The sequence below is a fragment of the Perna viridis genome, chromosome 3, assembly GCF_037379345.1.
Source record: "Perna viridis isolate PV_CMFRI_1.1 ecotype Kerala chromosome 3, ASM3737934v1, whole genome shotgun sequence".
In the NCBI taxonomy this organism is placed as follows: Eukaryota; Metazoa; Mollusca; class Bivalvia; order Mytilida; family Mytilidae; genus Perna; species Perna viridis.
The window spans coordinates 38,286,597-38,311,238 of NC_142447.1; the positions used below are offsets into that span (position 1 = coordinate 38,286,597).

At 33.6% G+C, this 24,642-nt stretch overlaps 1 protein-coding gene across 1 annotated transcript; it reads right to left on the reverse strand.

The window, feature by feature from the left end:
- Positions 1 to 11,896: 11,896 nt before the first annotated feature.
- On the reverse strand, positions 11,897 to 22,146 carry LOC148622168 (terepressin/terephysin-like). The gene is made up of 3 exons (XM_088571785.1): positions 21,867 to 22,146; positions 13,191 to 13,395; positions 11,897 to 12,313 (listed from the first exon to the last, which is right to left on the reverse strand). Exons 1-3 carry the CDS (start codon positions 22,017 to 22,019, stop codon positions 12,204 to 12,206), a joined length of 468 nt encoding a protein of 155 aa, XP_088427911.1. The 5' UTR covers positions 22,020 to 22,146; the 3' UTR covers positions 11,897 to 12,203.
- Between the last annotated feature and the right edge of the window lie 2,496 nt (positions 22,147 to 24,642).

A 24,642-nucleotide genomic window follows, 5' to 3' on the forward strand; every position in this document is an offset into this window, starting at 1 on the left:
ATTGTGTTGCAATATGCGATAATAACCTATCAGTTTTAATCATCGTTTCTGTAATTCTTCAAAAATGTGAATATTGTTAGTTCCTTAATACCCTGTACATAAAAAATACGGAATAGTCTTATAATGCATTATGTACACTGTTGTTAATCTTACAAGACTCAGCACCATACAAGAGGACAGAGAACAACCATATGCAGGGTTTAAGAAATCTGTACCTTGGTACTGTAGGTTTTGTTTGTTAACTGAATGCCAAAAAATTCGGTCGTATATTGATATGGCCTATCATCGTCGTTCTCTTCGTTCGTGTCATCATCGGCGTCGTTGTCCGTAGATACTATATAACTTGAGTATTAGTTGGTTGATCTTTATAAAGTTTTATAACAAGGTTCCAGTCCCCAAAAGGAAGATTGGTATTGATTTTGGGGTTTACAGACCCAATTGTTTTAGAATTAAAAACCAAAAGGGGTCTAAACAAGCATTTCATAGTATTTAACCACATAAATCCAGTAAAAGCATAGGAATATATAGAATATTGTTCCCCAACATTGTATATAACAATGGTCAGATTTGGAGTGACTTTGGGGGTAAAGATTTGAACATTTCAGAAAAGATGGCCAGAAACATGCATTTTCCTAATGTCCAATCAGTAACTTGTCATATTAATGAATGAATCTCTTTGATATTGTATTACAAGGTGTCATACCAAAAAAAGAAGACTGGGATTGGTTGTGTGGGGTTTAGACTTGAATCTTGTAGGAATTTAGGGTCAAAAAGGGGCCTGAAATGAGCATTTTCCATACATCCGTATACTAACTTGAGTTAAAGTGATTGGATCTCGTGTAAATTTTACATATGCATGGGTATATTCCCATTAAGACTGGTAAAAAACATTATGATTTCAGGATGATTACTTTTGTGAAAGGGAATGGATCGCTTTTTTTGAAGTTTTGGATTGATTTGGCTGGTTTTGACTAGAATCATTTAGGAATAATAGCCTAAACATGACCTTATTGGTGCTGGTCAAATTTTTTATTATGTGTCGAATATCTAATCGTAATCAAATTTCAAGGCTGTTTCAAGTTGAATGGTGTGTCCATACTTGCCCCAACTGTTCTTGGTTTGACTTCCGCGGTCGTACCAAGGTTGGGTCTGCGAAGCATTTTATTCTGTGATGCAAATGTATCTGGCTTTTCCAATACGGACATTTCCATCTCCTTAAATGCATTGTGCTACTTCTACCTGCTTTCCTTTGACACTTTGACCTCAGTAGATATTGTTTTTTATGTATTAAAATATAGGTAGTTCGCATGGCTATCAATATTTGTGTTTTTTCTTGGATCTTATGATGACGAAGTGAAAGCTATATCATCTTCAAAATCAATGTCTTCTCTGGCAGTGTCAATATTTCGACACTAAAATCCGAGACCCAATTTAGGCAGAAGTGGACCAATTAGGAAATTATTTTGTGTATGACTTTGTTGAGTTATTTTCTTGAATCATAAAGCGGCTACAGATTTTCTAGTTTGATGGTCGATACGTGCTATGGAAAGCTTTATTAAAATAGATGACACGGATGTTAATCGATGTGTTCGTATTCTTAAAATTGTTAATTTGTTGGTGTAAACCACTAGGACTAATATACAGTCCCTGGTCCGCACAACATTTTTGGTGTTTTTACTCATTGAAACACGTGTTTAGCATATCGAAATTTACAATATATAAAACTGGTATTGTTTCTATTTAAGAACCACTGGGTCGATACCACTGCTGGTGGACCTGAGGTCCCCGAATGTATTCACCAACCCAGTAGTCCGACTTGTCTGACCCCGAATAATATCATATTTAATCTACCCTATTCATGAAATCTTGCAGTATTCCAAATTTTAAAATAAGTGAAACACCGAGGCTTCATTCCTTGCATTGCATATGGTAGAACCTCTCGGTGATGGATTTCGATTCCTCTTTCGATAGTTTTGGTTATGAGTACTTCTTGTATACAAGTGATATTTTGATTATGTTCTTCCTAAATATTTGATTCTAATGCTGCTGATGAGAGGTTACACCTTGAAACACATATCCAAATTTACGATATATAAAACTGGTATTTTTTGTATTTAATCACTCATTCGCCAAGGGCATAGCTTGAATGTATGCTCAGATGCTCAAGCATCCAAATCATTTAAAAAACAAAATAAAAACAAAAACAAAACAAACATGCAAACAAACAAAACAAACGAAAGACAAACATGATAAAAGATTATTGTCATTGATTGAAGCATCAACTTTGATTAGCAGCTGGTTATGCCACTCCTGACACCTTTCATAATTGAGGTTCCACTGTTTCTGACATTCCGTTCAGGATAACCTTAATCAGGGTTATTATTAAAAAAACATGATTCCTCTCGGGGTATTAAAATCCGTCAAACCCCTTTTCTTCTGACGTTAAACCAACACTCGTGTTTCTTTTAGCCAGCAGTATCAGAAACAAATGCTAGGAAGTTCAAGATAAAAAAAATGAAGTATATACAGGAAGTATCGTTAAAGGAAGCCAAATCCCGCATGGATGAGTCCCACCAAAGTATATCAAAGGAACTGCATTATTGTAGTTACAATGCTTCATACAAGGAATGAAGCCGTAGTGTTTTAGGGCTTCAAATTATGTGCTAATTTCGGTAATTTATATGTGAGTATGTATATGTTGGTTGTCGCAATTCTTCGACTTTCATTCAGCATGAGTTTTACCATCTAAAGGATATTACAGGCACTGTGAATTCAGCCTCATATCTTGACCTACACTTAGAAATCTATGGTAAAGGAAAATTATTGACCAAACTTTACGACAAACGTGATGGCTTTTCATTCAGAATTGTCAAAGTTCCTTTCATCTGTGGTAACATCCCTTCGGCACCTGCATATGGAGTGTTCATATCACAACTCTTACGTTATGCCAGAACTTGCCGAAACTACGCAGACGTTTTGTATCGCACTACAGAAGTTTTATGGTCGTCATCATAAACTCGTGGATCGTTATGGTGTATCCATCTGCACCATGAAAACTGATTTATTTAACGGGTCATGGTTTTCCTTTCCTCGTTTGTCTACCCCGGACTTGACTTTTTATGAGCAACTCGGCGGGTGTTTCTAGAAAAGCAGAGGACGCTTACCCTTACTACCTGGTCCATGCTCCCAGTTTTTAGTGGAGTCCGAGTTGCTCATTTACTTTTGTTACTTTGTATATATGATTTTAGTTACTTTATGTTCTTTGTTGTGTATTTCTGTTTTCTATGTCTGGTCTTTGTCCCTGGATTACATTCTTTTGATTAACCTTGGTTCCCTTGATTACTCTTTAAAAGGCATAAAAGGATTGCACTGAAAAATATTCGATTAAGATTATTTTGGAACTTTTTATACATTTTATATTATAAACAAGTTTGTAATTGGAGGCACTAGATTACTTCATAAAATAATCCACAATGCAAAATGGGTTTCACCTGACCACACTACTGAAAACCAGACCGACGATATTTGCATCAACAAAACGTTTAGATGAACTTTACTGAATGTAAGAGTATAAAGGGGAGCAGACGTGGCTTCAGATCACCACTTCGCAGTAGCCAGATTAAAGTTTTAACTTTAAAAGAACATTGCACCAACAAATAAGGAATTCATACAACATTGGAAGTATAAGATATTACAATATATTACAGGAATTATAAGTGAAGAAAATCAACGCCAAAGATGAGTAGAACACTTCGAAGATCTGCTCAACCGACCAGCACCAGCAAACCTCTTTCTATTCAAGCAACAGGAAATGATTTAGATATTCTACGAAGTTAATAAGAGATCAGACAAAATATAAAGCAGGTAAATATTGACAAAGCCTCAGGACCACACAATATCTCAACAGAGGCATTAAAAGCAGACATTGAACATGTATATGCTTAACCCACACTTTATATACATGCGGAATGACAACATATACCTGTTGACTTAGAAAGAAGGGTACCTCATCAAACTGCCAAAAAAGTTTTCTTAGTAATTGTAGTAACTACAGACAATTCATGCTAATATTAGTCCCCGGAAATATTTTCAGTCGAATCTTGCTAATCAGGATGAAGGGAAAAGTAGACCCCAAGCTTAGAGACCAACAAACTTGGTTTTGCAAAGGAAGATCATGCACCGACCAAATCTCAATACTACAAATTATAACAAGCTACCGAATTGAACTTTTCCCTTTATGTAACCTTTATCGATTTCGAGAAGTCATGAGGCTGAGTTGACAGAGAAACTATCTGGAAGCTACTCAGACATTATGATGTCCCTCTAAAGATTGTAAATATCACCAGGAGCTACTAAGAATGACTTAACTATAGAACTATACATGGGGCAAAACTGATAGAGTCATTCAGTGTCTGAATCTGGAGTCCGACAAGGCTGCCTGATTTCACCTTTTCTTGTCCTTTGACAATTGATTGGATAATGAAAATAACAACGAATCAATCACAAAATGGTATCCAGTAACCACCCTTGCAGCAGCATTGCAGATGATCTAATTTTCCCTTCACACACCCAACCACAAATGCAAACAATGATCACAAAGTTGCAAGGGTATAATGTTTTGACCCGTCTGTTCGCCCTCACGTCCGTGCATCGAAAACTACTTGTTTTGGACTGATTTCCTTCAAGTTTTGGTAAATGGTAAGTAGGAACGAAATATTTGGACAGTTGGACAATTGATGCTCCCTAGAGCCTTTAGTTTTCATCCTTACCGATATTCACCAACACAATTAAACTTCAACTTTGTATCACTGTCATGTCAAGTGCATATTTTATCAGCATTCAGAGTTGATATCACATGTTATGTGTTGCTATTTAACAGTTTGGTTCAGGTTTGCTGTTAGTATCGGCGTATACGTTTGTACATGCATTTCAAGCCTTGCGAGTTCTGACCTTGATTTACATTTTCCCTATTTTGTCAATTTAAATCCAGCTTCCAAAAAGGTAAATTCTTTCAATTAATCCATTAGTGTATCAATGGCAGTAATGTGTGCTTTTGGCATGATGCACATTGGTGTTATTATATCTGTGCTGGTATTCAAGCCTAAAGGTTAAAGCTACATACAATAGGAAAAATACCTCATTATCCAAAAGATACGAAACATGCAAAATAAAGGTTTCAGAGTTTAAACAACGCTTCAGACTGCAATTAAATAGATTAATCATATTGGAAAATGAAACAACGAATGAGGTGGAATGAATGGGAAGGCTTCAATGTCACTCAGAATGAGACAGCATTAACAGTATTTGGACTACTCATAAATGACTAAGGGGTAATATTTGGAAAGAAGTGGAAAATCGAAGATTACCAAAGGAGTAGATTGATGGAACAAGATCAGACAGAGTAAGGGAAGAGCTAAGGGGAGAATAAAAACTACTGACAAAAATGTAAAGAAAAGTAAGAGGAGGGACAAAAGACAATGGTTAGATGGGTTGGGAAATAAGGGAGAAGCAGCAGCAAACAATGGCAATGTGAAAGGAGACTATGACATTACAAAACTCCTTGGTAAGAAAAAACCCAAACAGACTGATAGTATAAAGGAACTGAATGCTATTAAATAAGTAAATGTAGTATGATAGAGAGAGCATTTTGCGAAATACTAAACAGGCCATGATGAGGAGGAATTGTATGTTAACATAACACCACGAACTAAACATAAAAAGACAAATATTTAGAAGCATTAAGAATGGGAAAGCACTTGGTACAGATAACATCTCCGCTGAATTTTGACAAGCAGATATAGAAACCGCCACTGATCAGATATTTAAATAAATCAAGTTAGTATGAAATGAAGCAAAAATACCAAATGACTTAAAAAAAAGGTTTCATCATCAAATTGGCAAAAAAGACGAACTCATTCTATGTGGAAATTGGAGAGGCATTATCTTGATACAAAATGCATCGAAAGTAAAGGGTTACTTATTATCCAAAGAGGTAGACAAACACCAAAGACATGAGCAGGCAGGTTGTAGGGCAGGGAGATGAACAACATGACAAATCTTTTCTTTTACGCAATATTCTTTTACAGTGTGCTGGATCGATTAGGAAAAGTCATTCGGAAGTATTCAAAGCGACACAATTTGGAAGATGATGCGGTATTATGAATATTTGTTTTGTCAAAGGTATGTATACTGATAGTGAATGTGCAATAGTCGACGGAACAGTAATATCAGAATGGGTCATCATTAGATCTGGAGTTAAGCAAAGGCTTAATATGTCTGGTTTTCCGTTCCTATTAGTAATTGACTAGATTATTGGAAATAAAGTTTTCAGTAACGACACTGGCATAATATTGAACATTACCTCAAAACTAGATTATCTAGACTAGAAGACGACAGAACCCTCTTATCCAGCACAAAAGATCATATACAGAGAAAAAAACAACACCTTGAACATCTGGGATTAAGATAAAAGCTGCAAAGACCACAGAAATGAGGGTGAATATAGAAATAGATAATGTGACAGCAGAAAATATCGAACAGTTTGTATACCTTGGTGCAATAGTCAGTCACACCGGAGGAACAAATGAAGACATACGAATACGGCTAGAACATACAAGAACATCCGACCACAAGATAAGATCAATTTGGAACAGAAGCCAAGTCGAAAGAAAACCCAATATGTAGCTTTTCATTTCAAACGTAATATCTGTTTTATTATATGGAAATGAAACCTGAAAGATAACAGAACGCAGACACCTTCCTCCACAAGTGTAGAAACATCTTTAAAATATACTGGCCAGAAAAGATCTCAAATACTGAAGCAAGACAAGTGCAGGACTAGAAAAGATAAGTATTATGGGGAATATAGGAATATGTAACACTAGGAAAGTCAAAACCACACCTAACTGGACTGCTGCAGGAAAGAGGAAAAGAGGAAGACCAAAGGATAGGTGGAGAACTGTCAAAAAGGAACGGAAAGGGTTCCGGTCTTGGATAAATGCATTAAGGAATGCACAAGATAGGTCAGAATGGAGAGGACTTGGTCATTGCCCAATTAACCACAGGGAGACAGGGAAATAAATCAAGTAAGTCAAGTCAAGTATTCAAACCTGTATGGTGGAGAGGTTAGTTTTATATAATTTTGCTAGTATACCAATATGAGGTATGTGTTGCACAATTTAGACAGAAGCAAGTGCAAAACTGAACGAGCTCAGCAACAATAAAAAGGACGATATTTCTTTCTTTCATGCGGCACAGCTATGACAGCGTAATCTGTATTTTACGTGAACGGAAATTCTGTTTTTTTACTGAAAAATGAATATTGTGTAATTGCTTCTAATTTACTGGTATACTGAGATGTAATGATGCAATCAAAAATATATACCATTAGTTTTTAAAAAGACAAGTTATGAAGTTTAATGCGCAGTGAATACCATAAATCTGATATTATAATTGATTTCTTAAAAAGTCATTTTTTCCTTCAAATTATTATCTTGCTTGCCAAGGAAATCAATGACTTATACGTTCCATACTTATCATCATATAACATTAAAATGTATACATACTTATTAGGAGGATATACAAATAATTGAAACACGAATCCTGATGGTTTTAGTTATCATATACACAAGCTTTGAAATAGTGACAACTAGGTGGGATTTGAGGGAAAAGTGCGTTTCTAATATTTGTCAAATTATCATCCAAAATTACTAGAAAAAAATGAAAACACTCACGGGTCAAGGATGATTGTTATTTAAAACAAACGACCTTACAATAGACGAGAAATTCAAACTTCCATGCAAAATAAATATGCAGCGGCGTCTATCAATAGCTTAGTGATGTATAATAACAATGAGGAACAAATCCACTGCTTCCAAAAACAATAATGTCAGTAAACTCTCTAATACCAGACATTCTGTCAGTAAACGTTCTTTACTACCCCCAATACCAGATAATCTGTAGGTAAACGTTCTTTACTACCCCCAATACCAGATAATCTGTAAGTAAACGTTCTTTACTACCCCCAATACCAGATAATCTGTAAGTAAACGTTCTTTACTACCCCTAATACCAGATAATCTGTTAGTAAAAATTCTTTACTACACCCAATACCAGACATTTTGTAAGTATAGGTTCTTTACTACACATAAGACCAGACATTCTGCTAGTAAAGTTTCTTTTCTACCCATAATACCAGACATTATGTTAGTAAGGTTTCCTCACTACCCCTATTACCAGACATTTTGTTAGTAATGGTTCTTTTCTACCTCAAATACCAGACATTCTGTTAGTAATGGTTCTTTACTACCCCTCATACCGGACATTCCTGTACTACCCCTTATACCAGAGATGTTGTTAGTACATATTCTTTACTACCCCTAATACCAGACATTCTGTCAGTAAACGTTCTTTTCTACCCCTAATACCTGACATTGTTAGGGAAAGTTCTTTGCTACCCCTGATACGAGACATTCTTTTATATTCCCTTCCGGGAAATCAGGACAATCTTATTATCAGAGTTATTATTGCCTCGAATTCAGGGTTGTTTACTACATTCGAATACCAGAACACTCAAATAGTCAGGATTCATTACTACCATCGAATACCAGAACACTTTAATAGTCAATGTTCTTTACTGTCCCGAATACCAGAATACTCAGTTTGTCAGGGTTCTTTACTTCTTTACTTCCCTCAAAAACCAGAACCTTAAAATAATCATTTTTTCCTGCCTCTAAATACAAGATGTCTCTTGTGGTCATGTTACCAAACTGCCCCCGAACACCAGAACTCTCTGTTAAAGTAAGAGTTCTTAAAGGAGAAGACCATCTTATTGTGCAAGTCATAAATATCTTTATTATCTGTTAAATGTTCGTGAAAGTTACATTGAAACAAAATAATTTCCTTTTCATAACTAATTAATCGCGATTTATAATTAGAGAATTTGAATTTCCCGCGACTATGAGCGCCACCATGATCGATTGAGTTATGACGTCACGAAGTCGGTTTGTAAAGTGAAAGTAAATAGGTAATTGATTATGATGTCCAAAAAGGGGACTTTTTTCCCTATAATTTCAATCCAAAATAAACAGAAAAAAGAGATTGAGGCACAACATGTAAGCAAATGTCAGACAACATTGACGAACAACGGAATTTGCATATTATTTGCAGTACTTGTATCAGTACCGAATCGATTTAGTGACGTCACTAGTCAACCGGAAGCTATCGGTAAAAATCAATAAAGTCTGCTTATGATCTTTCTTCAGATAGGAAAGTTCTACAAGATGGCTATCCACATATATTTCAAAGATTTCGAACTTCGCATAGCCTTGTGCATTTTATAAAAGCGCGTTTTGAATTAAAAGTTATTTATTTTCTTTACGTGGGTATGATTTATCATAAAAGCCTAACAATGCAAAGGTGGTCTTTCCCTTTAACTGCCCCAAATATCAAAATCATTTTAGTCAGGTTTCTTTACTATTCCTAGATACCATAACATTTTTATAACAGAACTTTTTGCTTCAAATACCAGAACACTCTTTTAGTTAAGTTCTTTACTTCTTTACTGCCCGAATACCATTGATAATCACTCTCTTAACGCTCTTGGATGGTTCCGGTATATCCATCTGCATCATGCAATTTGATTTATTCAACGTGTCATAGTTTTTCTTTTATCTTTCGTCTATCCTGGACATGACTTTTTATGAACAACTCAGCGGATGTCTCTAAGAAAAACAGAGGACGCTTACTCTACCGGTGCTTATTGAAGTTTATTTTGCTGAACGTAACGATATCTGAGCGACTGAAGAACATTTATTTGATTCATATCAAAACTAGCTCAAACATCAAGCATGGCCTGGGGAGTGCAAGCTACTTTTGGAATTTCAAAATGGCCGCCAGTTGTATGAAAATTACTCATATACCTCTTCTTGACCTGCTAAAAGAGTAATCAAGGGAACCAGGATTCAGGCGGAAATACAAAAAATAATGTAATTCAGGGACAAAGACCAGACATGGAAAACAGATAAACACAACAAAGAACAGAAAGTACCTAAAATAATACATACAACCTAACAAAAGTGAATGAGCAACTCCACACAAAACTGGAAGGGTGAGCGTCCTCTGATTTTCTAGAAACATCCGCCCAGTTGCTCATACAAAGTAAACTCCGGGGTAGACGAAAAAGGAAAGGAAAACTATGACATGTTAAACAAATCAGTTTTCATGGTGCAGATGGATACACCGTAACGATCCACGAGTTCGTGATGACGACCATAAAACTTCTGTAGTGATGACTTCAATCTTGTAGCAACATAACCCTGTTCCAGAAGCCTAATTGTAAGAAGTTAAGCGTGATACAAAAAGTCTGCGTATGAGTTGTGATATGAAAACTCCATACACAGTTGCTGAAGAGATGTTTCCACTGATGAAACGAAAGCTGATAATTATGAATGAAAAGTCATCACGTTTTTCGTAAAGTTTGGACAATAGTTTTCCTTTACCATCGATCTCTAAGTGCAGATCAAGATATGAGGCTGACTTCATGGTGTCTTTAGTATCCTTTATCTCAAGTTCTTTGGGGGTAGATACGATGTATTAAACCCCCGAAACTAGGATTGAAATAACTGAAATCACTTTTTTTAGAAAGCCGCCATTTTGTTTAAAGTGGTCGCCAAAAATCGGCAAAGTTTCAACATTGTTCGACTTCAATGAAACTTGATGTCTAGGGTGAACATGACATTCTAAATGTAAATGGCAGCTTCATATTTTATCTAAAAGTCGCCATTTTGTTTTAAAATGACCATCAAAATCAGCAAACTTCAACAATGATTTCAATGGAAATTTATTTCGGGGTTAAACATTGCATTCTTAATTCTGAATTTGATTAAATGTATTTTCTCAACATCATGCTACATACCAAACCGGTACTTGATAAGGTATATGCAGTTTCAGCTGTGTATCATGTTACCAAACTTAAAACACAATATACCTTTTTCACTGCTGTTGTGGTATGTAGCATGTTGTTGAGACACAACAATCTGATTCCGAAGTTTATCATACCAGCGCGACCAAGTGAAGAATGTACAGGAGCAGGCTTTGTACCCGACATACTTGGTATTTCTTAACTATAAAAAAAAACAACTAACAAATGTCACTTGTAGTTAATGCATCGATTGCAAGCGCGAACCAGACTTCCCTCCCCATAAGTCGCAATGCAAGGTCTGCTGGAGACACTGAGGTGGCATGTACAGTCTTGCTATTACCATCATAGTCTATAATATTAACTGGTCTAAAGAATATATCGTGAAACTTTTTGGATAATACAGTCATTCACAGTCTCGCTGGGTTGAAATAAAGGGGAAAACTATATTTATATGGTGATGTTGAACATACTGCAGATGTTTATTATATATTTTGTTATGTTCTGCATCACTCTCTAACGTTCCATCAATATGTAAGACTTACTCTTTACTATTTTTTCTAAAATCTACCAGTACATACAAATCAAGTTTAGTGTCCCCTTTAAACTCTAAAATCGATGCAAAGCTGCATATATTTAATTGGATCATGTCCGCTGCTCTGATGTATATGACAATGTTGTTCAGCGCCTGCATTTGGTAAAATGCTGTAGAATCAACTCTTCGTGCATCTCGCCAACAGACTGCTGTAACTAAGCAACTCGATTTATGTTTTATACTCGTAACTCGACATTCGACTAAAAGTAAAGCATGAACTTAGTTCTTGCCTTTTTATTTTCAAATTTCACAATTATCAAACGGGTTGGTCATTAGCTAAATCATTCTAATAATAATTGTCAATGTAGGCTTAATGAAGAATGCACCCTTTTAATTGTATATTTGAAAAACATTATTGTTTCTACTTGATAAACATCCTGATATACACGTAGTGGTACATTTTATTCAGCCAAATATACATGACAAACAAGATTAAGCTATAACACAATAACATATTTTGAGAAATACAAATCGTATTGACCTTGATAGACACCAATCTAGAGAAAGAACAGTTCATAATTGCTAAAAGTTTGACTGTCAATAACATTTCAATTATTCGTAACTTTTATTCATCCATTTAACCCACTCACGATAATTTTTCATAAGACATGACAATTGTTGATGTTGGTCCTCATCGTCTCCAACAACGGTGATGGGTCTAGAGAAAACACGTGACACATAGAACGCGTTTCATTTGTCTGTTAAATCACGTGATTGCAGCAATTCGTTCAGAACGTTTAAAATCGCTTGATTATCCTTCATGTTATTTGTTTTACACTTTGCGTTAAAAGAACAGGCGCCTGAAAAGATAAATTGTGCCTCAATACAAATATGAAGTGTATTTATAAAACCTGTGTCATTATAGCTTGGATAGTTTAATCTCTGAACGCTCTTACTTCGAAATTGAACTAGAATAATGCCATAGAAGTTGTGAGGTCATGAAAAACTATGCCACAAGTATGAAGTGATGCTAAATAATGCCACAGACTCATATTTCTAACAAACATGCATTTTCTACTGCACTCAAATAATTGGGGGGATGTGGAATAGGAGTAAAATTAATCATCTTTATTTTCTCAAAATTCAAAGCCATGACTAGTTTAAGTCCTAATCTTGAATAAATCCCGATGCGGAAATGACAGCAATTGGTTGAACAGTGTGGTGAGACATTTACAACAGGACTAAATGAATACCATGTATGTGAATTTAAAGTACATTGGAAAACTATGTAGAAATAAAAATATTTATCAGGAAAATTGGCTCGTCGACAATGGAGTTTAAATGAAATGTACCCGGAATGGACATTTCCATATCATGGTACTTTACAGATGATGGATTACTAAAGCCATTTATCGCTTGAATAAAACGCAGAACGCTATGAAAGTGCCAATAAAAACAAAATCAAATGGTAGTTTAGCACGCAGATGAAACATACAATAAATGCTTTTTGTAAAATACATAAAATACCGTTATCGTTGCTTCATGATTACAAAGTTAATTGGTGACACTGTTAATCACATATCGGTAATAATTTTGTTTTGATGAACTAACATAATGTATTCAGCTTCTAATAAACTGTTACCCAGTGGCTATTTTAGGTAAAAAATTCATTGCTCCTTTCTTAAATGGTAATACGTAGTATTCGTTACTTTGAATTATTATTGACGTTTTTCTCACCTGAATCACAACAGATTCCATCTGCCACACAGTTGCCCTGATTTCTACTACCACATGGCTCACCAACTACTTCGCATGCGTGGGTACTTTCGTTTTCCTTTTGACACACGGATGATTCTATAGTTCCGACGTAACATCCGAATGGTCCACAGCAAATGTCAGGCCCAATACATTGTCCACTAAGATCGGGACCACATGACATACACTGGAATAACAAAAATGTATTACAAATGTACATGATTCTCTAAGAATTTTATCATGTATTTAGGTCTATCGACCCATTATGGTGAGTACGCAACATTATTGGTATAATGGTTCTACGAATTTACTTATTGAGTCTTACTATTTGATTAATCATAATAATTTAATCCTAGCATCGTACGAATGTGTCATTGAGTTTTTTTTCAACATTTCATGCGTTTTACCAAATGTAAAAAAGCAAACCATAAAAACTATCATTAACAAAATATAACGCATCAATACACTCAGACATAATCGAAACTAGACATAAAGCAAATGCATATACCCACCAAAGACTTTTCATTATTTTGAATAGACCCTCGTCACCACAGCATTGATATTGAACACCGTTATGAAATAATCAGTCGTATCAACAAATTATATTTTAAAAAATGCAAAATAAAGAATTATATAAACATTACTCATTGTATCAGGACAGATATGTCAGTCAAAAGATGTTCGGAAGATCCCTTGATTCACTTAACTAAGCTGAGAATATTTTCCGTTTCCATTTATTGCTATTTATCAATATGGTAACGTATAATTCAGGGACGTCATTGAAGCGTCGTACTAACCCCGACACAGAGTAAACCAGGAACGATAATAGTAACACAGAGTACAACTTCGATTTTGTCTTACACTCTCATCTTCTTTATTTTATTAGTTCATAAACCCGTTCTACAAGTTCAATTTTAACCATGCATAATGGAATATCACTGAATTAATATCTTTAACTCTGTGATGAAGAACTTCACTGAACGGCAATATCAACAACAAAATGGTATACAGTGTCATGGAACTGGCCATTTTTTTTGTTTTTTTTTTAAATCAATGTTCACTCAATCGAAATAAAATAACTTTTCAAACGATTTATGAACGGTAGTGGCTATAACTTGAATTCAGAATAAATGCATGGCTTTGCTAAAGATTATTTTTTACTGATGAATGGTTACTTTAAGCCCTAACTAATATCGGTATTATTTATCCACAAAGTTATCATGACATTGTTCATTATGTACACTCCTACAAATTTTCTGTGGAAATCTTCACTTGAAATACTGATTAATTGGTCACCCCCATTCTTCCATATATATTTTTTCCAAGAAGATATGAAGACTTATAAATATAAAAAAAATGTCTAAATCTTTTTTATTTTAAGATGAACGCAGCCTAGTAAATCTGAATGTCGAAGTGTAGGTACTTAGGTTGAAGATACCCCTCGTTTTCTGTATTTTCTATATTAAAAAAAACATATGTATATCTTAATTAAGTGGCGTATACTACCCTATCTACTCGAGACAAGAGACAAACACTTGAAAACAAATATGAAGTAAATGTTTAAAAGATATAAGCTAATTGTCGAATTGTTGAAATGTCCACTTTCTATAGTACTATAGTCGATTTTACCTTGAATATGAATTAAGTTCCAGTGTCTGAATAAAATGTGGGAGGGGGGAGGTTAATGCCATTACAGCATCTCCGTCTCTGAGTGTCTCAGTTCGTTTGCTGATTATCTCCATTTATTGTTAAAATCAAAGTGCAAATTTTGATAAGCTAGTACCTTAAAAAGGGCAAGTGTCATGAGAGGCTGTTTTAGGAAAAATGTCACAAGTTTAGGTTTTGCAGTCAAATTAGATGTAAATGGATTCCACTAATTGATTTTAATGCAATAAAAAGTGAATTGATGGCAAATTTTATGAATTTACCTAACACAATAATTTCAGTTACATCAAAGTAATAATTATGTGCAGTCTGCTTTAATTGATATCAACTGCCTATAAATTAAACAATATAAAGTGCAATGCTATCAGACCAGTTAAATACAATCAACAACTACGTTTTTCATTAGGCGGCACAAGTAGTTTTATCTCACTGTCATCAACAAGCAAGACTAACGGTTACTTATACATGCATTAACACGTTTTAAGATAATTCCATTACAAGGCACGGTTCAATTTAATCATCATAAATACAACAACACTCAGCATCTCGTATCTATGTTAAAACATTTCTCCAGTTATCACTTATATGTGTATTTTTTTAATATGTCAACTTTATAAGAAAAACTCAAATAGCAACATATGCTTTCATATATTTTAAAATATATGAAAAAAACATGGAAACAAGCCTTAAGGATCTTGGTAAACTATATCATTTTGCGCTTGTGAAAATGCATGAAATCATATGTTTTCTAAATCATTACATATACAACTTTTGAATTAAGTAATGTTATTACACTTTAGCCCTGATATTGTCCTGTGTTAGACAGACTTTACTATGACTATTACCTGGATTTTATCAGTTCGGTAATTTTTGTAATACCCCTCATTTACCGGTAGTTATAATAACATTTACATTACTAAATTCAAATCCTTATATATCACATACATAAAATCTTATTGAAAACAAAAATACTAACATGATTTTCTTGAATAAATAGTCAGAAACATGTGTTTTTCATATACTTTTCATGGTGGTCCTGAACAATTGAAAAACATGTTTTCGAGTGCTTTCAAAACATATATTGCATTTTTTTCTTTTTTCTTTGTACAGGATACGGCCAGTAATATCTTAAGCAATTTTTAAGAATTGAATAATAAAAAAAAAACAATCTTAAAAACACTAAATCGGTAGATTGTAGCAACCAACAGCCTTTCACCATAAGACAACACTAAAGAATTCTTAAAGTTAATAAGTTAAAGAGAAATCAAGACTTAACAAAACTGGAATTCACTGAGTAGAGTACATTGAATTGGCGACCTTTGTTTTGCTACTTAGCTGTTCATTGAAAATATTACCCGATCATTTAAACTAAAGAATAAAATAGAACAGTGCAGAAACTTAATGAATCATCAAACGTAAATTCGCGATTCATTTTATAAACTATCTGTTAAGAGTTTTAAATTTGTGCTAGTAGAATGTGCGCATGGAACTTCCTTTTATCTCCAGCAAAATTAAGCAGTTTTTTTTTGTGGTTAACATATATTTTCTGTTTATTATTTAAATATAGGTTCTCCGAGGTGAGAATGTTCATGCCATTCACCAACCGCCTTTCTTAGGGCTTGTACAGAGTAATTTGAGATATTTCGCAAGTTTCTGGCCATTGACTCACAACATTATAAGTAACAAAACTGTTAATATAAAAAAAGAAAATATAGTTTAAACTCTTTCCCGAAAGAAAGAATATATAAAAGTTTTTTTAAAGTTAAAAAGTTAAAATGGATAAGAAAAATGTCAGTTACATAGCTCTACAAATAACATATATCGTACTAAACTGACCCTCTCTTATATTTGGACGTTATCTAATCACCAGTTAAAATATTATAACTAGCCATTATCACCTTTATATTCTGTTTTCATTCCAACTCACGTCCAAGATAACATTTAGCACATATCATCGCATCTATATAAGGTATAAATGAGCAAGTTATATCATCACTGTAATTATAGGGATTGTCTCTGCTGTATTTGTTGTATTTCGTGGTCTTAACGAAAGTGGTGGTGTGGTCTTTCATATTTCATTACGACCAAAATGCTCGTATATTATTTCCCTAGATACTAATTTAGTGTACGAGACTATTATAGCTTAACTCTGGCTCATCCGTCACTATCATTATAAATACTATTGTGGTTTGATAAAGTAAATCACACTGTAACCACTGGCCGAACTGCCAAAACTTTTCCCTATATGGGTTACAACGGCTTTCATCGATAATTAGAGTTTAGTTGTAAACAACGAAGCTAATCACAATTCGTATCCAGGTTTTCAAAGGAAAATCTGTGGCCGGTTTTGGTTAGAGCAGCAGTGTGTCTAACTCTAGCAAGCGTGAGTGCCGCTTCTGCAAATAGCTACAATAATCATGATTTAACTTGTTGCTAAACACTGAACTCTAGGCATTACCTGTTCCATACAAACAATGAATACACTGACAATACATGTAATGAAAGACTAACCAGTTGCTATTGGTACTTTACATGTGTTTGTTTTTTTTGCGAATGATTAAGCAGTTATCACTTTAGCTGCCCTATGCGGGGCAATAGTTTGCGTATGAATTTATATTTTGCTTTGATGTTAGTGCTGAAACCTTTCTCTTTTTTTTTGTATAAGGAAACGAAAGTTCATGGAGACGAGGTGCGCTGTAAAATACCAAAATACTGATATAGGGTTAAACCAAGCATAGAACCTGAATCTATCAACTATTCCTTGAATAAAGAAATATGCTATAGCCTTATCTGATATCGATACCCTTTTTTTATAAACTCAGCTTTACTTCAAGAATTTGCTGACTGATAAATAACAATTAATTTATCATATATCTTTTGTATCAGGTATCAGACTTATAATTATAATTCGGTCGATATCAGTTTCATCGTGATGCTGGGTACCAAATTAATGACATCCTAATAAACATTACATGACAAAAATATACCATACCATAACTGTCCACCTAAAGTCTCGTGTTCCGGCTATAATTTTAGATAGAAAAATATTTTTCTTAATAAATGTTAAGGGTAAATAACCGCTGAATATTTAGATGGACGATTTTCAGAGGATAAAAAGAAAATACCGTAAAACAATAATCGTCTATGCCTCCCAGAGTTGGTCAAAAAAGTAATGGATGATGTTATGGGATATAACAAGCATAGGTATTATAAAATATGTCAAAGAGACAACAACCCCACCGGAATGAAAATGTCAGGCCAAGACCACCAACTGGTCTTTAATGAACGACGAAAAAACCTTCATACCACAGGGCAGGCTGCAACTGACCTTTAAACATTATTATATATAGGTACAGTGGAAGAATTGCCCCTATATACTCAAGTAACATAAAAATAAATTAAAGGTGGAAATGAAACAAGACACACAGAGGCCAAAAATTCCCGCCTTCGGACCCTATTATATATAATATGGTGCAGAACATACAGGGATAATCCAGTGCCCTCTTAATTGCTGTCAATCAATTATAGTTGGTTTGACGTCAACCGCGTCTTTTTCAAATCAGAAGGTGATTTAAATCCTACAGCATTACAAGCTTATTCAAAACTATTCAATCACTGCCCATTTGCGGTTGTTGTCTGGTTCACTATATCCACATCCTTGTTGTACAAACAAACATTTACCAATTTTGGACCGTGTGGTGAAAAATCGTACTTCATAGATTAGACAAAAAAGTAAAAAGTGATACCTTATCACGAAAAGGAAATAAAATAATACGAAATCAATATGCAGGCACCTGTTATAGGTGTCAGGGGGATTTAGGCGTCAGTTAATAATACATTTAAAGCCACAAGTGATTTTGCCTCACAACAACACAGAAAGGCTATTAGCACGTGTGTTGAAACCGGATAATGTATCAAAACTGGTTAAAGCTGGGAGAGTGATTTAATCGTCCTAACAATGTAACACTATTCATGCATTACAAGAACAATAAATATTGTACATGATTAAAAACAGCTTCCCGTTTAAACGAAGGAAAAAATCGCATTTGCAATGTTCGTTGAAACCTTGTATTCATTCTTTTGTTTTATTTTTGTGGTATCGGAGTCTCATTAGAATCTATTATTACAATAATATTTAAAAAAATGTACTATTATATATGTACCTGACTTATCGTTTTGTTCATTTACCAGACATTATTCATGATTGGTTTAAGTCGAGGGAAGACAGCAATCATATTTCTCTCTATTCTAGTTTAAATGAATTCTAGAAAGCTTGACGAGCAATAAAATCAAAATTTACTTTTCAAACAATTACTTTATAACCATGCTATCAGTTTTAAATAATGGTTTTGTTATGTAGCGTAAAATTTTAGTTGTTCTTTCAAAGTATTCGTTTAAGAACTTAAGTGTACATGGTTTTAAACGTCCCTAAATTTCACATTGTGTGCAAGATAGAAAAAGACAAGAAAAAAAATGAAAGAAAAAGAAAAATAAACTAGTAGAATGAATCTACACAGGAAAAATTGCAAGATATGTTTTTCCTGTGTTTTTCACCATGAAAAACATATTTAAACATAGGTTTTCAATCAAAATATAAATATATATGTTAATCTTTTATAAAAAAAATTAATAAAAAAGACCCCCAAATGTTCCCCATATGATTTCAATCATTAAAGGCATATGTTTTCACTTTGATTGGGGCAAAATATGAAGTTAGTGAGTTGCAAAAATATGTCCATAGTAGTCCTAGTTCTAAACATATGTTTCCATACTGTAGAGAGTTTTATCCTCGATCAGACATAATTACAATGATTATGAGGAATACAAAACTATGATTTTTATACCAACTATTTAATTCATCTTTTGCCTTCTGTAGACCAATTAGGAACGTTCTAATTATGGTTTTTATTACTTGAATATCACGAAAGTGATGCTTTGATCAAAATTTTGTGTTTCTAACAATCTTTTATTTATCATCAACCACAGGTTTGATCTAAGACCTAAGTTCCTAAGTTGTTTTTATGCTTCTGGACGATGTGGTCATAACGTTGCTGTCTTATGGTAAAAATGAAAGGGAGAGAAAGGAATGGTGTAATAATTATTTTAAGCACTATGCCACGACATTCAGAGTGCACTCGATGTTAAAGAGAGGCAACTAAAATGTAGAAGAGAAAGTCATATCAAATTAAACCACCGAAATGATCAAAGCAGCAAATAAAGGCAATTTAAGGGCAATAGCGGAAGCATATATATTTACATTTTGACCACCTAGATGGGTCAGAATATATTGTGTCAACACAAAAGATTTATGACACAAGTAAATGCAAATTCGTTTTTGATTTGTACTAATTTTAAATCTTAACATTATGAACGGCCTTATTTTTATGCATTCGAAAAATTTGTTGAAAATCTCAATGAATTAACATTCCTTGTGGTACTAATAGACTAAAATAATTACCACCAACGCTTTATGAACAAATTAAGCCGATATCATGAAATAAACACATTTCATTCTTAAGCTTTTTGCTTAGTTGTGCACAAAATGTGTAATGCTTTAATTTTGACCTTTATTCTTATATAGCATCAGTGGTACATATCTAATTAAAGTTGCCACTACTTGCTTACTGTATAGTCGTGTTGAAAAAACCATGAAATTTTCGAGACACTTAATCGCGATTTTCGCGAACTCAATCCTACAACTTCAAAAATATATTCATTCAGATTATTTGTACAAATTAATAACGACAGTTAAAAAATAACCAAACATAAAAAGACATGAAGCATTTCATCATGCAAAAGTAATCTAGGGAACCAAGGTTATAGCGGTAATCAAAAGAATGTAATCCAGGGACAAAGACCAGACATGGAAAACAGACATACACAACAAAGAACATAAAGTAACTAAAATCATACATACAAAGTAACAAAAGTAAATGAGCAACTCGGACTCCACTAAAAACTGGGAGAATGGACCAGGTGCACCGGTAGGGTAAGCGTCCTCTGCTTTTCTAAAGTTCCTCCTTTCATTCTGTTTTAAAAAATGACCAAATGAGAAATAAGCCAGTGAGGAATTTTCTCTCTAAAAATGACATGATGTCGAAGATTCTTTAATTACTCTTTAAAAAATACAATTTATTTGCTTTTATTGCATAATTTTAAAGGGGAAGATTAAATGCGTATTGATGCATCATTATGTCGTGAATCTATCACCGCCTTTGCTGTATATATCGACAGTATCTTTGCAGAATTTTAGGGTTTTCTTATCCGGTACACTCATGAATGAAAAACGACCGTAAATTGGTCTTTCTCCAGACATCAGCTCTCGGTGTTTATTCTAGGAACAGTTAAGTCAAATATTGCGAATTAGCTATCAATCTTTAATTAAGCAAAATTCAACTAAGTATAGAATTAAATCTCCGAGACGCTCCTCCATATCAATTTGAATCTCAGCATCTGTGCCCTTTACTCGAATTACTTGTAAAGTTTAAATGCAGTAAAATTAGTTTAATGACGGTTACGAAAGAAAGGAGACAATCTCTGCTGAAGTCCACAGTTTGTTTTAGAAATAACTAAGTTTGCTTGATTTAAGATGACATCAGTAAATATTAACATCTACGACTGAAAACAGGAATACCAAATCATATAGACATTTTTTTCAAGATACGAACGAGTGAAATGAAACACTTACTAAGAACATGTTAATAATAATTATAATGATAATAATAATAATAATGCTAATAGCTATAATGATAATTTCAACAACCACAATGTCATATTTAGACAAATAGACAAAAAATGATTTCGACTATATCATGTCCACATGGCGCCTCCCATTTACAACCTCAAGTTACAAATTCAAACATAACTTTTTTTACCTTGTAGTGGTTATGCAATAATCACTTGTCAATTCGAAATCCTAACGCTTTATGCGTGAGGACCTAGAAAACTATTTCAAACAGAACTGATTTGTATAAACAAAAACAAAAATAATACCTGTCTTGTTATTCGGGTTAAAGTATCCATGCTCCTTTTGCCACCAGGTGGACAGTTCCTAATAAAACACGTATCAGTTTCTTGAATAGTAAAACAAAAAGTCAAAATTGCTGTCACTAAAATTTGGAAGTATATGTGCCTTGAAATATCCATTTTACAAAAAGTTATAACGTTATCTCGTATTAGAGTGTAATATACCCGCCAAATCAATACTTCTCCTATCAAGTTCTCACCCTTTTAAACATACATTGTTATACGCTAGTGGGAGAGCCATGTGACTCTGGCTCGTGGGCATTACCGCCATTCCTTTCGGAAATATGGGAGGGTTTAATTATTCTGCTTGTTCAATTGTGTCGGGTGGATTATTTACAAACTCGTCATACAGTGCTTTATTGAGTAAATATGTTGATGTATCAAATTATATTCTCCAATATAATGACGCCTTAAGTAAAATATTGATATTTTTTCAAATGATCACCTTATTGCCTGATGGGAAAATCAAACATTCAAAAGATTTTGATATTTTAGATTTGTACATGACAACTGTAGTTTAAAGACAACTGGTAGTTCTAAACTTGCGTTGATCCCGATAGTGTTAAAAGATATTTTGAAATTTTTAGCATACAAAGAGTATTCAATGTATGTACTATTTTTATTTAGAGTAACGCAAACTGGAAATTGAAGTTAGAATTTCTGATTAGAAAAGTGTTTAAGAATAAACACTCTTATTATTCGAGGGTAGTTTTTGAACGACCATATTTTTTTAATTTAAATTGCTGTATTGAAGAATTGAAAATATCAGTTTTGTTTTTATAGTACATTAATCATAAATGTTGGTAAGTTGTTGACTGATTCATTTATTATGCAACGATGTAGTAATTTTATATCCCTGGTGATATTGATAAAAGGGAAGAAAAAATGGAGCTTGCTATCAGTTTAAAGGGTAAAACTGTCAAAAAACCTGAGTTTTAAGATTAAAATGAAGTCAATAAAAAAGAACGATAAGGGATAGAAATTCAAGGACACAGACAAACCCGTGACTAGCCAAAACCAACGTTCTATAATCATACAAAAACACTTGTTTCTTGCTCGTCTATTGACTACTGATGAAATGTCATAAACTTGGGTACTATGTTGGATTGACACTGCTGTTATGGATAACCGTTATATATTAGATAAGTGAACTTGGCACAATAAATAAATAATGTACTTGAATGGAAAACAAACTAGTCGAAATCTGATCTTCCCGACAGTGCAGGCATTCTCTTAAACCATTTGCAGGTTCAAAGGTATTTAAACTAACAACTTATATTAGTTGTTTTATTTTGTTCTTCAATACTTCTAGTAATGGTTCTATCTTTTTTCAAGATTCAAACATTTCAAAAATAAAAATTAAGTTCTTCATTGATTCGTTATATTTTGTCCATCACATTATGATTGTTCACATTTCAATTACATAATTATGAACTTACGTTAAATATGTAATTTAAGCACGTCTGGTTCATTTCTACTTGCATTTTAAAGTGTCTAATATACAGAGTACAGGTACTTAGGTTAAGTTCCGTCCATTTTAATCGGGTTTCGGAGAGTCTGATGAACTATACAAATATTTTGGTGAAAAATATTATATCTTGCTTCCGGCTTCATCTGATATAGATTTTGACATGTCATGATCATTATATCATATTGTTCAACCATACTTTAAGGATGGCCTGTGAAGGGGTGCGATATAGGGCATGCGATATATGGTTTCAACAAACAATTATAATGCATATAAAAAGGATATATTTTGATCTAAAATATGATATACCGTAATATATAGTCACTGTCTTCGCATTCTTTACGGAAAACAGTCCACTGGATTGTTTGAAGATTATTATTATTAGACCTAGTTACCGACATGTGCCGATTAATTTTAACTCATCGAAGTCTCTGTCTCGTTATTCGACTTCTTAATAATTATTTACAGATAGACAGATAAATTGTTTATTAACGTCTCAAAATCTATATAAGAGTAATTCTAGCAGAAATCAAAAGAATGTAGTCCAGGAACAAAGATCAGACAATGAAAGCAGACACACACACAACAAAAAACAAAAAATAACGAAAATAACACATACAATGTAACAAAAGTAAATGAGTAACTCGGACTCAAAGAAAAACTGGGAACATGGACCAGGTGTACCGGTAGAGTAAGCGTCCTCCTCTTTTCTAGAAACATCTGTCGAGTTGCTCATAAAAAGTCAAGGCGAGACGAAAAGGAAAGGAAAACTATGACACATTGACCAGATCGGTCATATACACTGATAAATACATAGATTATAATACAAAATGAATGTTATTATATACAATGAAAAGTATCAATGCCATTCTTAAAGCTGCATTAGCTGCCAAATTTTTCCAGTTTTGATTCTACTGAATTTTGCTGATTCAATGAAATAAGTTAGTAATAATGCAATTGAAGCAATAAATGTCGATAATATCTACAGAATATTGTGAAAACAACGTTTTTTTCATATCAGAGAAGATCGATAGCTCTGATCTAATTATTTTTCGCCATTACTTCCGAAGATCGCCGACAGGACATTCAACTGGGTAAAAAATACTTTAACCATTGTAAACAAATTACAATAAGGGATACACAGATAAGCACGTGTCTTGTTTTCATTTCATCTACTTTTTGATTTTCAAATAAATAATGACCATATCTGAGCCACATTATGTTACAATAGGTAAATTTCAAAAGGATCCTTGCGTTATATTCGAACTTTTGTCT